General features: G+C 39.3%; 1 protein-coding gene across 9 annotated transcripts in view; it reads right to left on the reverse strand.

The window, feature by feature from the left end:
- Positions 1–18630, reverse strand: part of LOC131240831 (protein FLX-like 1) — a 44906-nt gene that overhangs the window by 21108 nt on the left and 5168 nt on the right. For 5 of the 9 annotated variants that reach the window (XR_009168881.1, XR_009168872.1, XR_009168877.1 and 2 more), the window contains exons 3-5: positions 12292–12374; positions 12024–12173; positions 2391–2454 (exon numbers count right to left, since the gene is read on the reverse strand). Coding sequence is in view for 1 of the 9 variants with exons in the window: in XM_058239321.1 (XP_058095304.1) it covers positions 12081–12173; positions 12292–12374 (176 nt within the window). In the remaining 8 variants the exon portion in view is untranslated. Of the gene's footprint in view, positions 1–2390; positions 2455–11841; positions 12174–12291; positions 12375–18630 lie in introns of those variants that run through there. The other 4 variants (XR_009168883.1, XR_009168882.1, XR_009168880.1 and 1 more) reach the window with 2 other exon arrangements.

An 18630-nucleotide genomic window follows, 5' to 3' on the forward strand; every position in this document is an offset into this window, starting at 1 on the left:
AGTTCTTGACTACGAATATGGATCATCAACCACTTATTTCCATGCAAAATCCCTCTCTCTCTCTTTGCCTTTGGACATCTCTACGTATTACTTCTTTTTTATTTATTGAAACAACACAAATTCATGATATAGACCACAATTTGGATGGTCCGGATTGATCTAAGTGCTCTAACTACAATATGGACCACAATTTGTATGGTCTGGATTAGTTTAATGTAGTGTCATGTGTCATAGGTATAAGTCATCACTATTTTAAAATAGGTGTTTAACTAACATAGAAAAAACACTTGAAAAAATGAGATTTCGGGTAGCTTACGCTATCCACACTACACACTACACTACACTACATGTAGCGTACGCTACATGCCCTGTAGCTTACGCTACCATGGAATTATGCTACATGCGTACGCTACATAGCGTTTTTGCTAAGCTACACTACGTAGCGTACACTACACGCTACGCTACAGCGCTACTGAAAACACTGGTTGGCATAGGGCTCAGATAATGGTGATGAATATAATTGAGGACTGTTATATTTGGGTTTTCAATTATACAAGTGGGGCCCAATACTCAGTGACCCAAACCTTTGATATTATGGGACTCGCCATGAGTGGTCTATGCACCAAAACTTTTCCAGCGGGAAAAAAAACCATGGACCTTTGAATAGGCGGCCAAAGAAGAACTGACCAGGTGAACTAGGAGTTCCTAGATTATATGCTAGGTCAGTTAGGGTGCGGGCAAGGATGGAAGGAGCGGATCAATGCATTCAGTCAACTAAGTTCTCTGTTTTGAACTTTTGATGAATGGGTCCCCGATGGCTTTTTCAAGGCTTCGAGGGATCTTTAACAGAGGGATGTGCTATCTCATTCTTGTTTATGGCAGTCGTGGAAGCTTTTAGCAAAATGTTGGACAAATGGCAGGCCATGGGTTACATTAAGGGGTTTGTGGTGGGGAATGCAGGCCTTCATATTTCTCACCTTTAGTTCGCTGATGATACTATCATGTTCTGCAAAGTAGAAGAAGGCATGGTGGGTAATCTGAGGAAGATCGTGAGGAGCAGTGAAGTGGTTTATGGGTTAAAAGTTAACATTATAAAAAAAGCGAGATGTTGGGGATCCGCATACCTAAGGAGCTGGAGAGGCTAGCTTGGGTGTTCAGATGTTCTGTTGGGTCATTCTAGTCTTCATATCTAGGCCTTCTACTGTGTGTGAGAAAACTTGCTAAGCATCTATTGGACAAGGTCATTGAAAAAGTTGAAAGGAAACTATCAAGGTGGAAAAGTAGGCATCTATCTTTGGGTAGTAGAATTACGTTCATTAAAGCATCCATGTCTAATATGCCTCTCTACTTCATGTCTTTGTTCACATATCCAAAGCCCGTGTTGGCCCGACTAAAGAAAGAAAATGAGGTGGGACTTCTTATGTCAAGGCATCGCAAATTCTCAAAAGTTCCACCTATTGAGGTGGGAGGAGGTATGCAAGCATTACCGGGAAGGGGGAGCAGGTATCAGGAGGCTAGAGATGGTGAATCTTGCCTTGTTGGGGAAATGGTTATGGAGGTTCAATACAAATGAGAGGAGCTTGTGGCAGAACATGATTACTGGCAAATATGGAGTCAAGGAAGGGGGTTGATGGGTTAGGGACTCATCTTTATAGAAGGCTTATGGGCTCTGGAAGGCGATAGGGAGTGTGGCACGCAAGTTCAAGGAGAGCGTGAGCTTCTCAATTAGGGACAGGGAGAGAATCCGCTTTTGGGAGGATGTGTAGCTAGCTGAAGGGCCGCTCTAAGCCAAGTTCGCAAGGTTAGTATGGATATCTATGGACATGAACACTCTAGCTGCTCGGTCTTCCCCCTCTTGGGCAAGGAAGCGACGTGCCCAAAGACATGAAGTTCCCAAGGTCAGCATGGATACACATACAATCTCCCACCCGAGCATTGTATATAATACAGCACTGATGCTTCTCAAGGAATGAATAATAAGTAGACTTAATTTATTGAAAAACACAGTAAACACAATCAAGATGCATCACCCACTATTCTAGATGGCATAACCAAGCTTTTTTTGGCTTCAATCCAATACAAAGCTTTGAACGTTAAGCTTTTTACATTAAGCTCAACGTAGAAAGTGCATCTAACAGTGTCTAAGTTCATCTACGTGCATTTTAAGCGTGCCTAAGACATTCTTACATCATGTCATGTACTTAGATGCACTTCAATGCACTAGATGAACTTAGACGCACCTACATGCACGTATATGCAACATACAAAAGTTTTGTATTGGATCTGACCTCTTGTTTAACTGAAAATGTAACAATGAGAATGGCTAATGTCAGTTGCAGAGTAACCTACAACTCAAGTGAAAGGATACACTGAAATGAAAGGACACACACCTCATGGAAGTGAGGTACACTTCAATGCAGAAAACTGGAAGTTGTGGAGCGGTAGCAATTTTCCCTGACATGTTAACAAGCTCAACGGTCAAGCATATATGAAAATGAGATGAAGATAAATCTAAGAGCGAAGTTATACCATCCCATACACTCATGATTACTACGAAAACAAAGCAATGCTTGGAATGCAAGTAGTATAATGCAAAAGACTTCCTCAGAATCAGAAATGTTTCTAAAGTAAACTACCAGCTCAAGATGAAACATTTTTATAAAAAAATCAATGAATATACAAAATAAGAAAATACAAAAACTTTTACTGATTATAAATATTTTTAAAAACCCACATCAAAGAAGAAAACCATAGAAAGCAATTGCAAGAAAAAAGTCAGATGTTCAGCCTAAATCCAGTGACAGTTAATAAATCATCCAAAGAACAGGAAAAAAACATAAATCTTTTCCAACTGTATGATCATCTACCTTTTACTTAATCTGGACAAAATTAAAGAAAGAACCATGAGACCATAGTTCAAAACTATATACATGTGTATGTGTGTGTGCATGTATATACACAGATTCTTTGCTTTCATATACACATAAACATGCCAAATTTAAATCCTTAAGCTAGATTTGAAGCATTCCTACAAGATCTGGAACATGTCCGACTGCTGTAAAAGCTACTGAATGCATTACCAACTAACAAACAAAAGAATAATGAAATAAAAATTAATCATCAATCCCCTTTACATGCAAAGCCTACATGTAGAAAACCATTAACATTATGAGGATATCTTGAAAACTGACTTTTTCATTATAAACCAAATGGAAAATCTTGAAAACCTAATTTTCCAACTATTCTGGAAAGTTCCCACCGCCCCTCTAGAACTAAAACCTCAAAATGTTCAAATAATCCTCCCACAATCATTCTCATTTTGCACTGATTGGCCATTAAGCCTCTTTCCTTTTGGCAATTTCCCAAGCCAAGAACTTCATGATATTTAATATTTCCAATATCAACATTTACCATCCATTGCCACATCAAATATGTTCCTTATTGAGTACTTTTTATCCAACAACCAAGAAGATATTGTTCCAGTGTTCCATGATAATTATTATGATGTTGGTTAGTCAAACAGATAGTTGAATCCATCAAAAAGCGTGGCATAAAGTTGAATCATTGAAAATGAATTGAGTGAAAATTAGTGCAATTAAATTTTCGCAAACATGTGGGGAACAGGGAACTGAACATTAGAGCTGCATTCATGGTATCCTTTCTCTTATCTCACATGTCCCATCAAGTGACTCATGCAATCTTTTTTTTGCCTGACCCAAATTGAAAATAGACCAATCATAGGTGTAGCTCTTCACTGCATCAGATCAAGTGCTTTCTGTTAAATGGATGATAACCATCTTTGCAGCTTTGACCCAAAATCCTGAGATACAGTATGCCGTGAATAGTACCCCACCATTGTAGCCTGGACATGCAGCACTAGTCATTCTCCAGCGGACATCTACTACATGCACAGTATCCTCTCTCTTACCTCACATGTTCCGTCAATGACTGTGAAACTTTGACTTGCCTTCTAAAAGTCAGCAACATATCTTGTCATAGGCTCGATGCTTCAGATCATGTGCTTTCTGTTACTGGATGACACCATCTAAGACTCCAGCTTTGACACAAAATGTTAAGATATGTCCTGTTGGTTGACAAGTTTTTTTCTCCCACTACAACCAGCCAAAATTTCACTCCTTTGAGTATACATCCCCTGCCATTCTTTACTCTCCCATTATAAGTTTCATTGTTGTGACACAATTATTTCATCAAGCAAGTAGCAAAATACCCACTTTTACTTCTTTAACCAAAAACCAACTAAAGACTTCTTTTCTTTATGAACAACTAAAGACTTCTAATTGAACTAGTTTGCTAATCAAGCAGACTAAGAAACCACCTCCAACAAATCTTTTAATTAAGAAAGCAACTCAAAGTGATCTTAGAATCTTCTCAGATCCAGAAACTTCTACATGTTTCAAAGATCCCAAACACAAACAAAATTGTAAACCCACCCTAATCACACACACAGCAAAATTGGCACCTGTTGGGGGACGCAATAAAGGTTGTGTCACCACCTTATATCTCATTGTCTTGCTCCCACATTGCACCATGATCTTATTTTGATTGTAATCTCATTTGATGTCAAAATTTGCATGACCTTGGACTTGTTGAAATGTGTAAGTCAATAGAATGGCTAAAGGACCATGCCCATACCAACTTAACTTTGGCTGATTCAAGAGCGATATGCCTAGGAGCATAAGTAAGATCAAAACGAAAATCAAAATAGAGAACAATAAATAAAATCCAAGAATAGAAGCACTAACGCAATAGATATGGTGTAAGTCTCGAATTTTTTTTGAAGGTCAACTGTTCTATAATTTTTTATTTTAAAAATAAATAAAAAGAAAGGCAACAGATTTTATTGATAGGCCGCCAAAGGCAGGAAAAGAATACAATGCAAAAAGGAAAAGATGGGAAAAAAGAGGAAAATTTTGCCAAGCAGTCGAAGCTGCTGGGACAAAAGGAGCCCAATTCTTCACGAATCCTTTAACTGCTTCTATCACTTTAACCACCGAACCCAAAGATAGAAGCTCCTCCTTAGGAACGTGCACCCCTAGCATCTCACTTTTGGCAATGTTAATGTTGAGGCCCGAAACCACTTCAAAACAGACGAGAATTTTTCTAAAAATGCATTTCATACTACCTCAGCAGCTCTAAAAGCCACATCCTACTGCTAAAGACTCCAACTTACTAGTCTAAAACTTTCTAAAACCAATTACATATTGTAATCTTGGTGCGCCGTAAAGGCTGTTACGGGGCCGTAAAGGCAATTACATAAAGGTAATGGTGGCAACTGTTACACGTTACGGGGTCGTACTTGTCGTAACAGTCGTTATAGAAAAAATGACCTGTAAGTGTAAGAGCCATTAACAGCCTGCTATGCCCCCTATAAAGGCCTTAACATCCCCGCAATGGTTTGTTACTACACAAATATAGGTTTTTCAAAAAAAAAAAAAAAATATCAACATTACAGGGCAGATATAGGTTTTTTGGGTTTTTTTCTTTCAATAAAAAAAGAGATTGCATTATGACCCATATCGTAAAGGTAACAATAGTAGTCGTTATGGCCATCGTTACCATTACGAAATACCTTGCCTGTAATAGAATTCAAATTTGTATAGAACTTCAAATATAAACTTCTAAAACTTTACAACCAACTTTGACTTCATTCCCGAAAAGCCCAGATAACTAGAGCTTTCTAATTGAGCTAACTTTTTTTTGTTTAAAGGTGAATACACGCACACTCTTGCACCCACCCACATACCACATGGGTTCTTGAACCCATGACCTTCGAGTAGAAACACACGGTATCTACAATTGAGCCATGAGTACAAACCCCACCTGAGCCAACTTGTTAATCAAGCAAAACTAAAAATCCAACTCAACCTACACATAAAAGCTTCTAGAATTTAGAATTTTCAACAAGTTCTAGTACCCCAAATGACTAAAATTATGAATCATCACACGAGTACCCCAAACTAAGCTCTCAAAGGACACACCAAATGTGTCCTTCTCTCATATTCTCGCTAAAGAAAACGCCATCACCTTATCTCCCATATTCTCATGACCATGCTGGATTTTGAGCATATCTTGCTCAGTTGAGGTTGAAATCGTATGACCTTGGGACCATTTGCATGTCACTCTACATTTGTTTGACCTGAAGAAATAAAAAAGAGTTGCAAATGCCAAATGGTATTGGTAATAGGGTGTGTTACCTAACATACACATCTTCCAACATGTCGACTATAAAACACCACGTTATAATCATCCCTCATATTATCTTTGACCCTTGGTGTCAATTTCTAGGGTCATCGGGTCCATACCGCATCATGAAGGTACAGTAACCCATGGTCAAGTTTCCAACCATGAGTGATACAACCGGATCTAGACAAGAATAAGCAAGCACTCCGTACTCCCCATTATGGAAGATCAAAAATTCAGAATGCCCATCTCAAGCAATGCTTTCAGGAACACCCCAATATGTTATTTACAACATTAGAATGAGTCCCTTTTAGAGAATGCACGATAGGTCGCAATGGGTCAAGTCGACCAATGGGCCAATAGGCCCAAACTGCTACTAAGTCAGGTTCAGGTCAGGTTGTGAGTCAGGCTCAGGCCAAAAAGGTAGGCCATTTAGATTAATTGGTTGGGCTTGGGTTTAGACCAACCTGACCTGACCCACCTATATATTGAATCAATGGACAAAGCCAAATGACCCAACCATCCTTTAGTTTTTATTCTAGACCTCTTATACATTTTCGCAATTCTCTTACCACTTGTACCACAACAAAAATTGTTGGCTTTGTCTATTTTGTTTTCTTTAATTAAAATTTTATAGAACTAATGAATGTTTAAGAATTCAAGGGCCCGTGGTTTAGGAATCCAAACCATTGGTTTGTTTGATCAATCGTGGATGGGCTATATGTGGGTACCAGTGAGCTCCATGCACGTGAAAACTGCAAGAAGAACCAAGGAGCCCAACATGAAAAATTACGGTTAGCATATGGGTCGGGTTAGGTGGGTCGACTGAGCCTGACACGACTGTAATTAAATGGGCTGGGTCGGGTCAGGTTGGGTTTGGGCTATGGAAATTGATCGGATCACTAGGTAATGGGTAGCGGGTGGGGTTAGGGTCGATTTTGGGCTATAGAAATTGATTGGGTCACTGGGTAATGGCTAGTGTGTGGGGTTAGGGCCAGATTTCTAGACCCGGTTATTAAATTGGCCAGGCTTGGGCTAACCCTGACCTGGACCAAACCTGAGCTATTGCCAGACCTAATGCACAAACTGCCATGTAACACCTAAGAGATTCAATCTCATGATGATGAGATATATGAAATTGATATTAAACATCGATACATCTCATTATCATTGAGGAGGTTCAAGGTTTCTAACTTGAGACAATTATTGACTACAACGATCAACTAGGGTTTCAATTGCTTTGCGTTTCACTTCTTCTGATGATCAGCATTTGCTTTTCCTAATTCCTCTAACAAACTCGGCTATGTAATTCCTTTTGAGAAAGGAAAATTCTTTGATCCTGCTACATGAATACCTAGGAACTACCTCAATCTTTATTCCCCAAGTTTAAAACCCTTCTAAGATACCACTCCAATTATAGATACCAAACGTGAGTGCTATGTTGTCATCATACATAAGTGCTATGGCAATCATTTATATTATCCATCTAATAACAGCTCTGGCAAGCTCGCTGTAGTCATGTCCGGTATCAGAGGTGGTGGATCAGAGAGAAAGTGAGTGTTGCAGGGAAAGCACTAGATCTGTTGAGGGAAAGAGTACCATGGAAGGTCAAGCGGATCAGACATCAAATTATCAGCATCACTCTATTTGAATATGAGTTTCATTACAAAGCCAAATTAAGGTTTTCAAACCACAGTTTAGAAGACAAGTTAAGAAAATGTCTGTTTTCAACCAACACTAAATTCTTATCCCCTTGCTTTAAGGATCCAGAATGAAGTGACATTCCGCTTCTTCCTCTAAATGTATAAGGAAAAGCATTTTTAAAATCAAGTTGATAAACAGCTGACACTTGCAACAATAATAGACTGGATAACCCTACAAAGTTCAACAAGGTAAAAAGTGCAAATGTTTCTTCATAGCCAATTCCATACGCCTGCAGGCATCCTCTCACGGCCCATATTGTTCATGGTTCCATACCAAATATAGAGAAAATGGTAAAAGATTAACTTCAACTGATACAACAAGGGGCAGCAAGCACTACTAGATTAGCAATATTTCCTAAAAAAGATGGCACAAGAGTTAGTTGACACATGAGAAACATCTTGCCTGTACGTTTTGTGCAGAACCTCAGAAAGATGATATCCTTTCTTCCTATAATTTCACTAAAATAACTGTCTGATCATGTATGCATCACTAGTCAAAATATGGCACCTTTATGCATAGTGTAATTGACAAATGTTGATTTTGGTAACCTCACGAGTCCTCGTACAGTGAAACCCGCCAAACCCTTCCACATTGTCCATAAATCAAAGGATTTTCCGAAAATGCTATGTAACACACTAAGGATGAATCTATATGTTATTGGAGTTGCAGGCAGACTTCTCAAAGATGCCTGACTTATCCACAAATTGAACATCCATATAGAAGCAGACAGAAATGCTATGAGGTTTGAACTTGAGGTGCTAGGACGCTGATTTCATGTTTCCCTTCTCATAGATCTTGTATGTCCATGGGTGCAAGCCTTCCACTTCTCATAGTTTAGTAATTGATCTTATGATGCAATTTTGAAGAAATTCTTTTCTTAATAAACATATTTCTCCATTCTCAAGGAAAATGTAGGCGCTCTTCATGAACGGGCATATTCTAAGGTGCAGTAGCATCCTTTAGTTTTTTAAGGATACAACAATGTGGTCCAATATGCCAATATAAAAACGTCACCATTCTTAAGGGGCAATGATGTTTCACAATTATAGGCGCAACACAATCTAGTCAAAATATAATCAGTGGCAAACCAACTCCCAATCTAGTAAAAGCTACTCCATTGTCAAAATCTGAACTCCGTCCGATATATAAGCATACAATAATTAAAAACCAATTAATGCTCAAACATCACACGACATGAATTCAACCGCATAGAATAAAATATGAATGCCTACAAAAATATCCATTAACCATGAATACGTACCAACATGCAAATGCATGTGTAAACCTAATGCATTTGCAAGTTCACACTTCACATTTTACCTTATAAATTGTTGTGGTAGTGGCAAAACAATTCACATTGGATATAAATGACTTCTATGAAATTTTTAAGGAGACAGACCCTAAAAGAAGTTAAGAGATGAAAAATGAATTGAAATAGATACTAGAAACAACAAATAGATCATCACTCTCCAACCTAGTATGAAAAACCTAGAGAGACATCCCTTCCATAGCCTAAGTTTTTGCTGCCACAAAACGATATTCAATGGCCCCTTGCAACTAAAGGAAAAGGATTCGACCCCATTGAACTACTAGATGGCTACATTGCAGGGAGAGTTGCTTCTGTCTGGACATCTAGACATAATTAAATGAACAATAGCAAGGAGGATAGATATGATTGCAACTTGCAACAGCAAAACTCACATGTAAAATATCTCATCCCTTAGCCTGTTGAAAATTTGAAGAATTTCACACCACCCACTGTGCATATCCGGAAAGGATCAAACACAATTTCAAACTGATGTGGCCCTAATTTAGAGCAATTGCGCTACTATCAGGCATGGAGACTTCACTCTGATAAAGGAAAGTCTCTCCCATAATCCATATCAACTGAAGGCACCAGCGCCCATGACATGTCTATGATATGGAGGTAATAGAAGTTCTCATAACAGTTTGTGGAACAAACACTCAGGCAGACACAGATTAACCATAACATGGATGCAATTTAAGTAATGTAACAGAAAACATTCAGGAAGATAGTATGACTTACTTGACCATGGAACTCATCCAGCTTGCTTCAACAGCGAACCAGTCTTGCCAACAACCAGAAGCTCCTTCCAAAAGCAATGAATAAAATCCACTCATTACTTGCTGCTGCACTTCTTTTTATGACTCGAGGGCACTCTTCTCCCAAAATGCCCCACGAAAACACCTCCCTCTCCCCCCAAAATGTCGCCAACTTGCCATATGAACTCAGAAGCTATCCATTTGTTCAGGATCACATTCAGAGTGGGAACCTGATGTAACTAGTGAAACCCTAATCACCTACAAACTAAGTTCAAAAACAATGACATCATCTGCAGGGCTATCCTAGTTAGGTTACCTAAAAACTAAATCTCAAGCTCATCAGCAGGACTTCTTTTAGGTTCTTTGCCGGTGGCTCTTGGAGGATCAATAAAAATACAATAGAGAAGACCATCACGCTGTGAGGGTAATAGGTCTTAAGACCCTAAGGAGGTTAATTTGCCTCAGAAAAACCACCACCAGAAAATTAGTGCAGCTATATCCATGATAGGCAAAAAATAATGAAAGCAGCAAAAGTCCACAGGATTAACTGAAACCCTGATTTCAGACCGTCAAAGGGAGACTACAAAAGGTCCCATTAAATAGATTGAATAAAAAAAGTTTTTTTTTTTAAAGGTGAAGTGTGGCTCAACTAGCAGATGGACAGACCACTGAGGGCAAGGGTCGAGCATTCGGGAGAATATCACATGATAATATCCTATATGTGACACTGTACTCCTTTCCAGTATAACCAATATTCAGCATCATCGTAATGCCCTGGGCTGAATGAATGGGACGGGAACCTAGTTCTACTTGTACAGTTACAGAATACAATTAGCCTAAACATTACTAAGTGCAGTTATCACAATTACAAATGCCTGAGGGAAAGCATCTAGAATCATCACCAGAAACATCAGCATCATCTAATCTAAGCCTTATCCCAACTAATTGGGATCGCTACATGAATCTCTTTTCTTTTCCTTTTTCTTTTTTTTGAAAGGTGACGCTACCTGAAACTTGTTCTGCCATTCCACTCCATAAAGGAGTAAATAGCAGTTCCACCATTCCACACCTGAGGGAAAGCATCTATCTATGGTGCAAATTTGTCAAGCCTAGCACACATTGCTGCCACATGAGCAAATAAAGGTGTTAAAGCATGAAGCTTACAATTATGACAATCAAAGGAAACCCAAGATCCAGGGGAACTGTTCTAAGAAACATTTTGTTAGAGTTTCACAGAAACGTGTCTAAAGTATTCACTGATTCAATCCTGCCCAGTATGCAGTTGTAGTGTAGGCAATTTCGGTAAGGAGATTCTGCACAACATACGTTTTCCAATCATTGCTGGGAAAGACAACATCCAAACACAGATCCAGGTAAGTATTCTAGTTTTTTAGTGTTTCATAGAAGCAACATCCAACTCAACCTAATCTGATCCTGCTCCAGTATGCCGTTGTAGTGCAGGAGAACTCAGTAAACAGATACTACAAAGCATTTATTTTTCCAACATAGCTGGGAACCAAGTTGTGGAAGAAGTATTACTACTGACAAGCACAAAACCATTGTAACCTAGGGATGCAGAGACAAGAGGTGGTTCAACTGATCTCAAGACTAGGACGGTATCCTGCTGCATATCTACTGTGTAATTCAAAACTGCAACTATGGGACCCTCTGCAGCACCTTCTGCTAAAGTAGATTCATATAAATTGCTAGGACCAAGAAGCCCACTCCTATTATATTGATATTGCAGCCTAAACATCCCAGGAAAAGCAAATCTGCTCTCTTAGATGAGAATAAAAGGCATACACGCAACAAATGATGGTAAAGAAATTCCAGAAACATGATTGGATGTAGTAGAAAGTAAGATACCAACTCTGCAGAAGGAAATATCAAAATAAAATTAGTATGGATGTAGCAGTCATGGAATTCAACATTTTCAAGCCAGGATATTCAAATATCCAATAATAACTGTAATAGCATTTGATTTCCAAAACACAATTCATGACAGACACTTCAGACCCCGGCCTAAGTAGCTACTGTGTTGCTGCCCAAGGTACCAGTATGCATGTAAGCAAAACAAGCGGGCACAACTCCACATGACGTTGCACACTGATTCATCTACGTCCATGAGCTCGTTGCATGTCATATGCACTCCAAGAGCCAGGCCCAGGTCCATATTGTGGAACACCTTCCGCACCACCTTGTACCTGAAATGCAGAGAGAAAAAAATCATGTAAGTGCAAAACAGTCTTTCAAAGGAAAGGGTATCCCAAAGAACATATTGATGCTGCCCTTATATGTCAATGGTAGTCATAGAAAGCGTACAGGATTCATGCCATAGCCAGCAGGATAAGTATTTCCTCCATATCCAGCATCAGTATTGCCATAATTTCCACCATAACCTGCACCTGCAGACCCCATAGTCAATCGCAGAGGATGATGTTTAAGAATGGCTAAGGAAAGGCATAAGACAAGCACAGCATGAGAAAAAGATAAAGAAAAAACTATCCTTCCTGCTGCAAAAGACCTCAATCGAATTAGGAGGAGAATAGAAAAATGTAGCTATCAGAACCAAAGTTTTAAAACTCAACTGAGCAACTAGAAAACATAGGGAATGTAATGCGGGGGCATTTTCACACCGGGCTCGAGTGGGGTGGCCTGTGGGATGCAGGGGCACACTCGAGGTGGGTGGCCTGCATAACCCATGGATTTGGGGCCCATGGAGGCGGGTGGCTCTTGTGAGGCAAAGCCCATGGATTTGGGGCCCACAAGAGGGTGGAACCCATGGATTTGGGGGCCACGGGAAGGTTTCGGCAGAGGACCTAACCCATGGATTTGAGGCCTGGGCTATGAGATAAAGGGATTAATTTGCCATGCTCTAACAGTTCGAGCTTTTAGAGCAAGTGGTTAGTTGTCCTGCATCAAATTAGTATCAGGGCGACACTCCTCACCAGGGGTGATTAATGCGGGGGCATTTTCACACCGAGCTCAAGTGGGGTGGCCTGTGGGATGCAGGGGCACACTCGGGGTGGGTGGCCCGCATAGCCCATGGATTTGGGGCCCGTGGAGGTGGGTGGCTCGTGTGAGGCAAAGCCGATGGATTTGGGACCCACGAGAGAGGGCAGAACCCGTGGATTTGGGGCCCATGAGGAGGTTTCGACAGAAGACCTAGCCCATGGATTTGAGGCCTGGGCTATGAGATAATGGGATTAATTGGCCATGCTCTAACAGTTCGAGCTTTTAGAGCAAGTGGTTCATTGTCCTGCATTAGAATGTTGCCATTTTTTTCCCGAAAGGTGGGAGTGTTTGCATTTAAAACGTTTTAAAAAAATAAAATGAAATCATTAACAAACTAATCTATTCTTATCGACTAATTTAGGTTTATTGACTAAATAAAGACCTTGTATTTTCTTTTTCATGTGTGTAACAAAATCAAGTACAACTGTGAAGTCATTTTTTCTTTTTCTTTTTCTTTTTCTTCTTTTTTTTTTTCTTGAGATTTTCAAACAACAAACAGGTAAGGCTGAGTCTGGCAGCACTCTCACGCATTGTTGTCATGTGCAACCGCACATGCGATCGCATATGCACGTATCCATATGCAGATCGCATATGTGATCATGGCACATATGCGATCGCACATGTGGCATATGTGAAAATATGCGATTGCATACAACATATGTGATAGCATATTAGCCATGGCACATCACATATTTTTTCTTTTTCATTTTTTTTGTAAAAAAACAAAATTTTGCATGTAAAAAAGCTTCCACACCTCCTCCACTTGCAATATTCTCACCCCAAAACTCTCTTACTCTCTTCTTCTCTTACATTTCTTAATTTCAAGTGCTCTCTCTCTCTCTCTCTCTCTCTCTCTCTCTCTCTCTCTCTCTCTCTTGGAAGTTAGAAGATCAAGATTCAAGCACTTTCAAGTTTCAAGGAAGATAGCTCGTTGATTTTCTACAATAATAAATAAATAACTTACTGATTTTGTTGTTACTTCCTACTTGTTAGCTATACTGTTGATTATTGATGACTTGATGTTTAATCCATTGTGTAAATATGTAAAATTAGTTATCTATTAACTTAGGAAAGTTTCCCTTAGTTTCTTTTTTTTTTTACATTTTTTATTTATTTTTTCAATTTTTTAATTTTGCAAAAAAACAATTTTAAAAAAAATATGCGGTCACATATGCGATTTTGCGATCGCATATGCGCATAGGCATATGTGATCGCACATGATCACATATGCGATTTGACAACATTGCTCTTATGACTAACAGCTTTTTTTCTATCATAACTTCAAACATCGCACATTTGTTTGATATCATGCATACATTAGTAGGTTGAAAGTTTCAATCAGCTACAGATCAAAATGGGCATTCTTTTCTAGAATATTTCATCATCGTGCCGTGAGACACATTAGAGTTCTTTCGACCTGATTCATATAAATGTGCAAAAAGAATTGATTCCCAAGAACTTAGGATTCAAGAAGCCAATAAACATTGCTTATACTTTTTTCTTGGTGCCACTATATGTAGCAGGTAATATCACACTCAGAGAACAAGGTCTAGACAGAATGAGTACTCAAATCTGCTTCGCTTATCAAAAAGTATTTATATATAATTGGCATTTATTATGCTTTTCAGTATATCAACTCGAACATTGGTTGAGGGGGTGAAGGATGCATGGACCTTGAAGTAGAGAAACCAGTGTAGCATGGGCAAGGAGAGAGATTGATTCATAAGTTAGCATATTAGGTGGGGTAGTGTGATGTCCTTGCAACGAGGCCCATGGGCATAATGACAATTGCTTCATTAGGTTAATAAGCCAAAGGGAATTTGGTTTGTTCAGTACAAATGTAGTATATAAAGCCAGACAATTCACAAACAAAGCATCATGCTGACAACGAGTTCTTGTTGCAGATTATGGTCATGATGTTATGCTCATCTTTACAGTTTTTTTTAAGTGCTCATAGATATGAATATCGGTATCATATCGGCCGATATGGCCATATTGTATCGGTATCAGCATGAGACAATTCGCAATACAGGACCATATCGACTTGATACAAAAAAAAAAAAAAAAAAAACTTGCCTATATTGGCCTGTATGGGCCCGTATCAGCCGCTAGGGGCATATCAACACCGATACAAGGCCGATACGCCCATAAAAGCCCAATTTTGATTTTTTTTTTTTTTCACTCACATCTCTTCTTTTTTTGCATTTAAACCATGGAAGAAGCTTAAAAGGTCATTTTAGTGATCTAGACCTATTTTGGGCTCAAAACAAATGATTTGAATGAGATTCGATAAATCAAAGCGAAGTGGCCCATTATGGGAAAAATCAAACAAAAAAAAAAAGTAACCCTTCACTTTCTTTTTTATATTTTCATATCCTTTTTATTGTGTTCCAATGTAATGGGGCCTGGTTCACCAAATCATGCTTGATTTGTGTTCAATTAGAGCCCATTTAATTGACCGTTAACAAGTCAAACTGATAGACAACATTCTCATCAAAGAATGGTCCGATATACCATCATATGCATGTCCAAAATATATATATATATATATATATATATATATATATATATATATATATATATATATATATATATATATTTAAAAGAGAGAGAGAGAGAGAGAGATTGATTCTTGGATTTCTTAATATTCTCTTCTTTCCTGATATTTAATTCTTTGGCTTAAAAATAATTTTGACCGATAGTTATAGTCCGATACGGACCAATATCAATACATGACACCCATCTCATATCCTTTTTTGTCCATGCCAATAGGCCCCCTGATACCGATATTCAGGACCATGGGAAGTGCTGATATGCAAGTCTCTGCATAAAAATTTCATGTGGTTCCTTCTCACAGATGCTTAATAATACTTCAAAATAGACGTTTCCCCACCACCGAATATGTTTACCCTTAACTTCACACCCCTTGCACCTATAGACAGCACGCATGGCAAACACGAACTATTATTCTGCCTGACCACCATGACGATGAGCCATATCCTGAAAACCAAAATGTTTGAACTATGGCAGTCATATGATCAGTGGCCCACAGAAGAAACAGTTAAAAGTCAACATTCGAGCAAAACTCATAACAAATGGATGGTTAGTGTTGTCCAATCACTACAATTTCCAACCTACAGTCCATCCACATGGGGTTCGCAAGATAGACAACCTCCATCATACCATCACTAGAAATACTTCCGTGTGTAAAGTTGCTTCCACTGTCGAGTTTCTAGGGAGGCCAATTCCAAAGTAGGTTCACTTGCAAATGAAGGGGACCTCAGCCTTATTTGTCTACAAGAAATAGTTGTGTGAACCCTCTACCTAGGTGTCAGTCCCACTTTCAATCACACCTCAGACTTGAATTCTAATTCCCATTTCCTAGCTGATTCCGAAGTGGATTCACTTGTGAAGGAAGGGGTCTCAAGGTCGTCTCTGTGTACCAGAAATAGTTAGTTAAATGAACACTCTCCCTAAGTGCCAGATTGTCAAACCCATGGATCACTCTTCAGACTAACATTCCAACTCCTATTTCCTAGCTGCTTGTAACTGCTAACATTTTGAAATAGACGCTTCACACTCCCACACCCAAATCTATTGTTGCTTCTCTTCATGCTTCCTACAACTATTGTTGGAATTGTGCCCTTGAAAACCAATGAGAATCTTGTCAATTAATGACATGGCATCTGGTGATATTGATGATCCTAACTAGATCATGATGACTATGGATCCTGGATAGATATGCTGCAATGCCATAGTTAATATGTTTAACTTAAATGTATGTGAACATAGGCTAAATGAGAGGGATTCCTCTGGTTGTCCTCAAGAACTTAAGAGTGGACACAAAGGTCATTGACCAAGGAAGAGTTGTGCGCCATGGATCTCAGTACCTTATTGTTCCATAACCACGTAGCAAGTTGTGGGACAAACTTGTAGCTATTATTATCATGTGGTCATTCCGTCTACGGGACTCATGACAAGTCAGGATGGAAGGTCTCCACCATTAAGCTCTACAACAAGTAGGTGCCTTGCCCTACCCCACATAGGAGTGAGTGCCATGTAAATAGGCACATGGTGTTGGACCCGTTAGTCACTTGCACTAGTGGATCAATTCAAGTCCCTAGACTGGGGGGCCTATCATGCCCTACCCATGACTGACTTGTGGATGTATTAGATTTGATTAATCCTTAGACCTAAGGACGTGAGGAAAACAGAGCCTTGATCACATGTGCTTTGATTCACTTTACGAGCTCATCTTATTGCCAACAAAGTAGGTATAGTTGGGTGCATGCATCAAGGTCCGATTGAGGCTCACAATGTTCAATAAGGGATCCATTGGTTTCCTAAGAAATATCCCATGGCTTAGATTATTAGGATCGGATATTTATAATGTTTTTTCCATTGGACCCAACACTCAAAAGGTTTTAAGAAGTTCCATACATGTTTTCAACGATTAAAATTATATTTTTATTGTTAAAAAGGTTTTGATTACGCTTGATTATACCATGATGGTTTCTATCTAGTGGTCCACTACTTAATTCACATGGGTACTGGATCGATGGTGAATGGCCATGACACTGGAGGGATTGGATCAAATATGGGTACACGGTTAAGGCATGATCATAGACTTCTAGCACAACGAAGCATATGAAAAACTATAGGGTGGCAAAGTATCAGAATTGATCTCCCTGAAGCCCTAAAATAGAACTCATCCCAAAGCATAAGAGAGAGCCTTGGAGGTCCTTGCCACCACTGGGTGTCACCTGCAGAGAAAGGAGGGGAGAGAGAGACCCTTCCCTCTACACATCCCACACGTTTGGATGACTTTGTGCATCTCCCTTGATGTTGTTCCAAGGTTGAGATGTTGGCTCTCATTATTCTCCCTAATTTTTTAAGTGAAGAAAATCTATTACAAAAGATCAAAATACAAGAGAAAGAGGGAACCTCCTGCTGAGATAGCGAGAGAAACGACCTCCAAAGCAAAACAAAAACATGCTAAGTAATGGGATAAACAAGGCCCCAGTCTGCTAGGAATTGTTGGACTCTCATAATTGTAGAACCTGGTGATTTAGAGGTCCCTAAAAAACATCTCCCATTTCTTTATTCCCAAACCGACCACCAAACTGCCAACACACCCATTCTCCAAGTAATCATTTTCTGTTTTCCCAATTTTGGCCCTAGCCAAGCTTTAATCGGGCCGTTGGTGGAGGAAGGGAAACACCACGCAATGTTGAAAGAGCTGAAAAGAGCTGGCCACACTTGACCAATGAACGGACAGTGAACGAAAAGATGATCAACCGATTCCTCATCAGCCACGCAGCAGAGACGAATATTGGTAATTAACATGCCCATCTTCCTTAAGTTCTCAACGGTCAAGACTTTCTTCTTCCCTACTAACCAACCGAACACCGATATCTTTGGAGGCACTTTAAACTTCCAGATTTTTCCCATCATGTGCTTTTCCTTTCCCTGAAGAGGTTGCAGCTATGGAAAGGTAACGAGATTTGACCGAAAATAGTTTAGATTTGTTGTGCCTCCACAAGAGCTTGTCTTTTTTAGCTTTGTCAAGATGGAGGCTGGATATATGACTGAGGAGAGCCGCAAATTCTTCAATCTCCCAATCTTGTAAATTTCTTCTACAGTTGA

The sequence above is a fragment of the Magnolia sinica genome, chromosome 1 (assembly GCF_029962835.1).
Source record: "Magnolia sinica isolate HGM2019 chromosome 1, MsV1, whole genome shotgun sequence".
Classification (NCBI taxonomy): domain Eukaryota; kingdom Viridiplantae; phylum Streptophyta; class Magnoliopsida; order Magnoliales; family Magnoliaceae; genus Magnolia; species Magnolia sinica.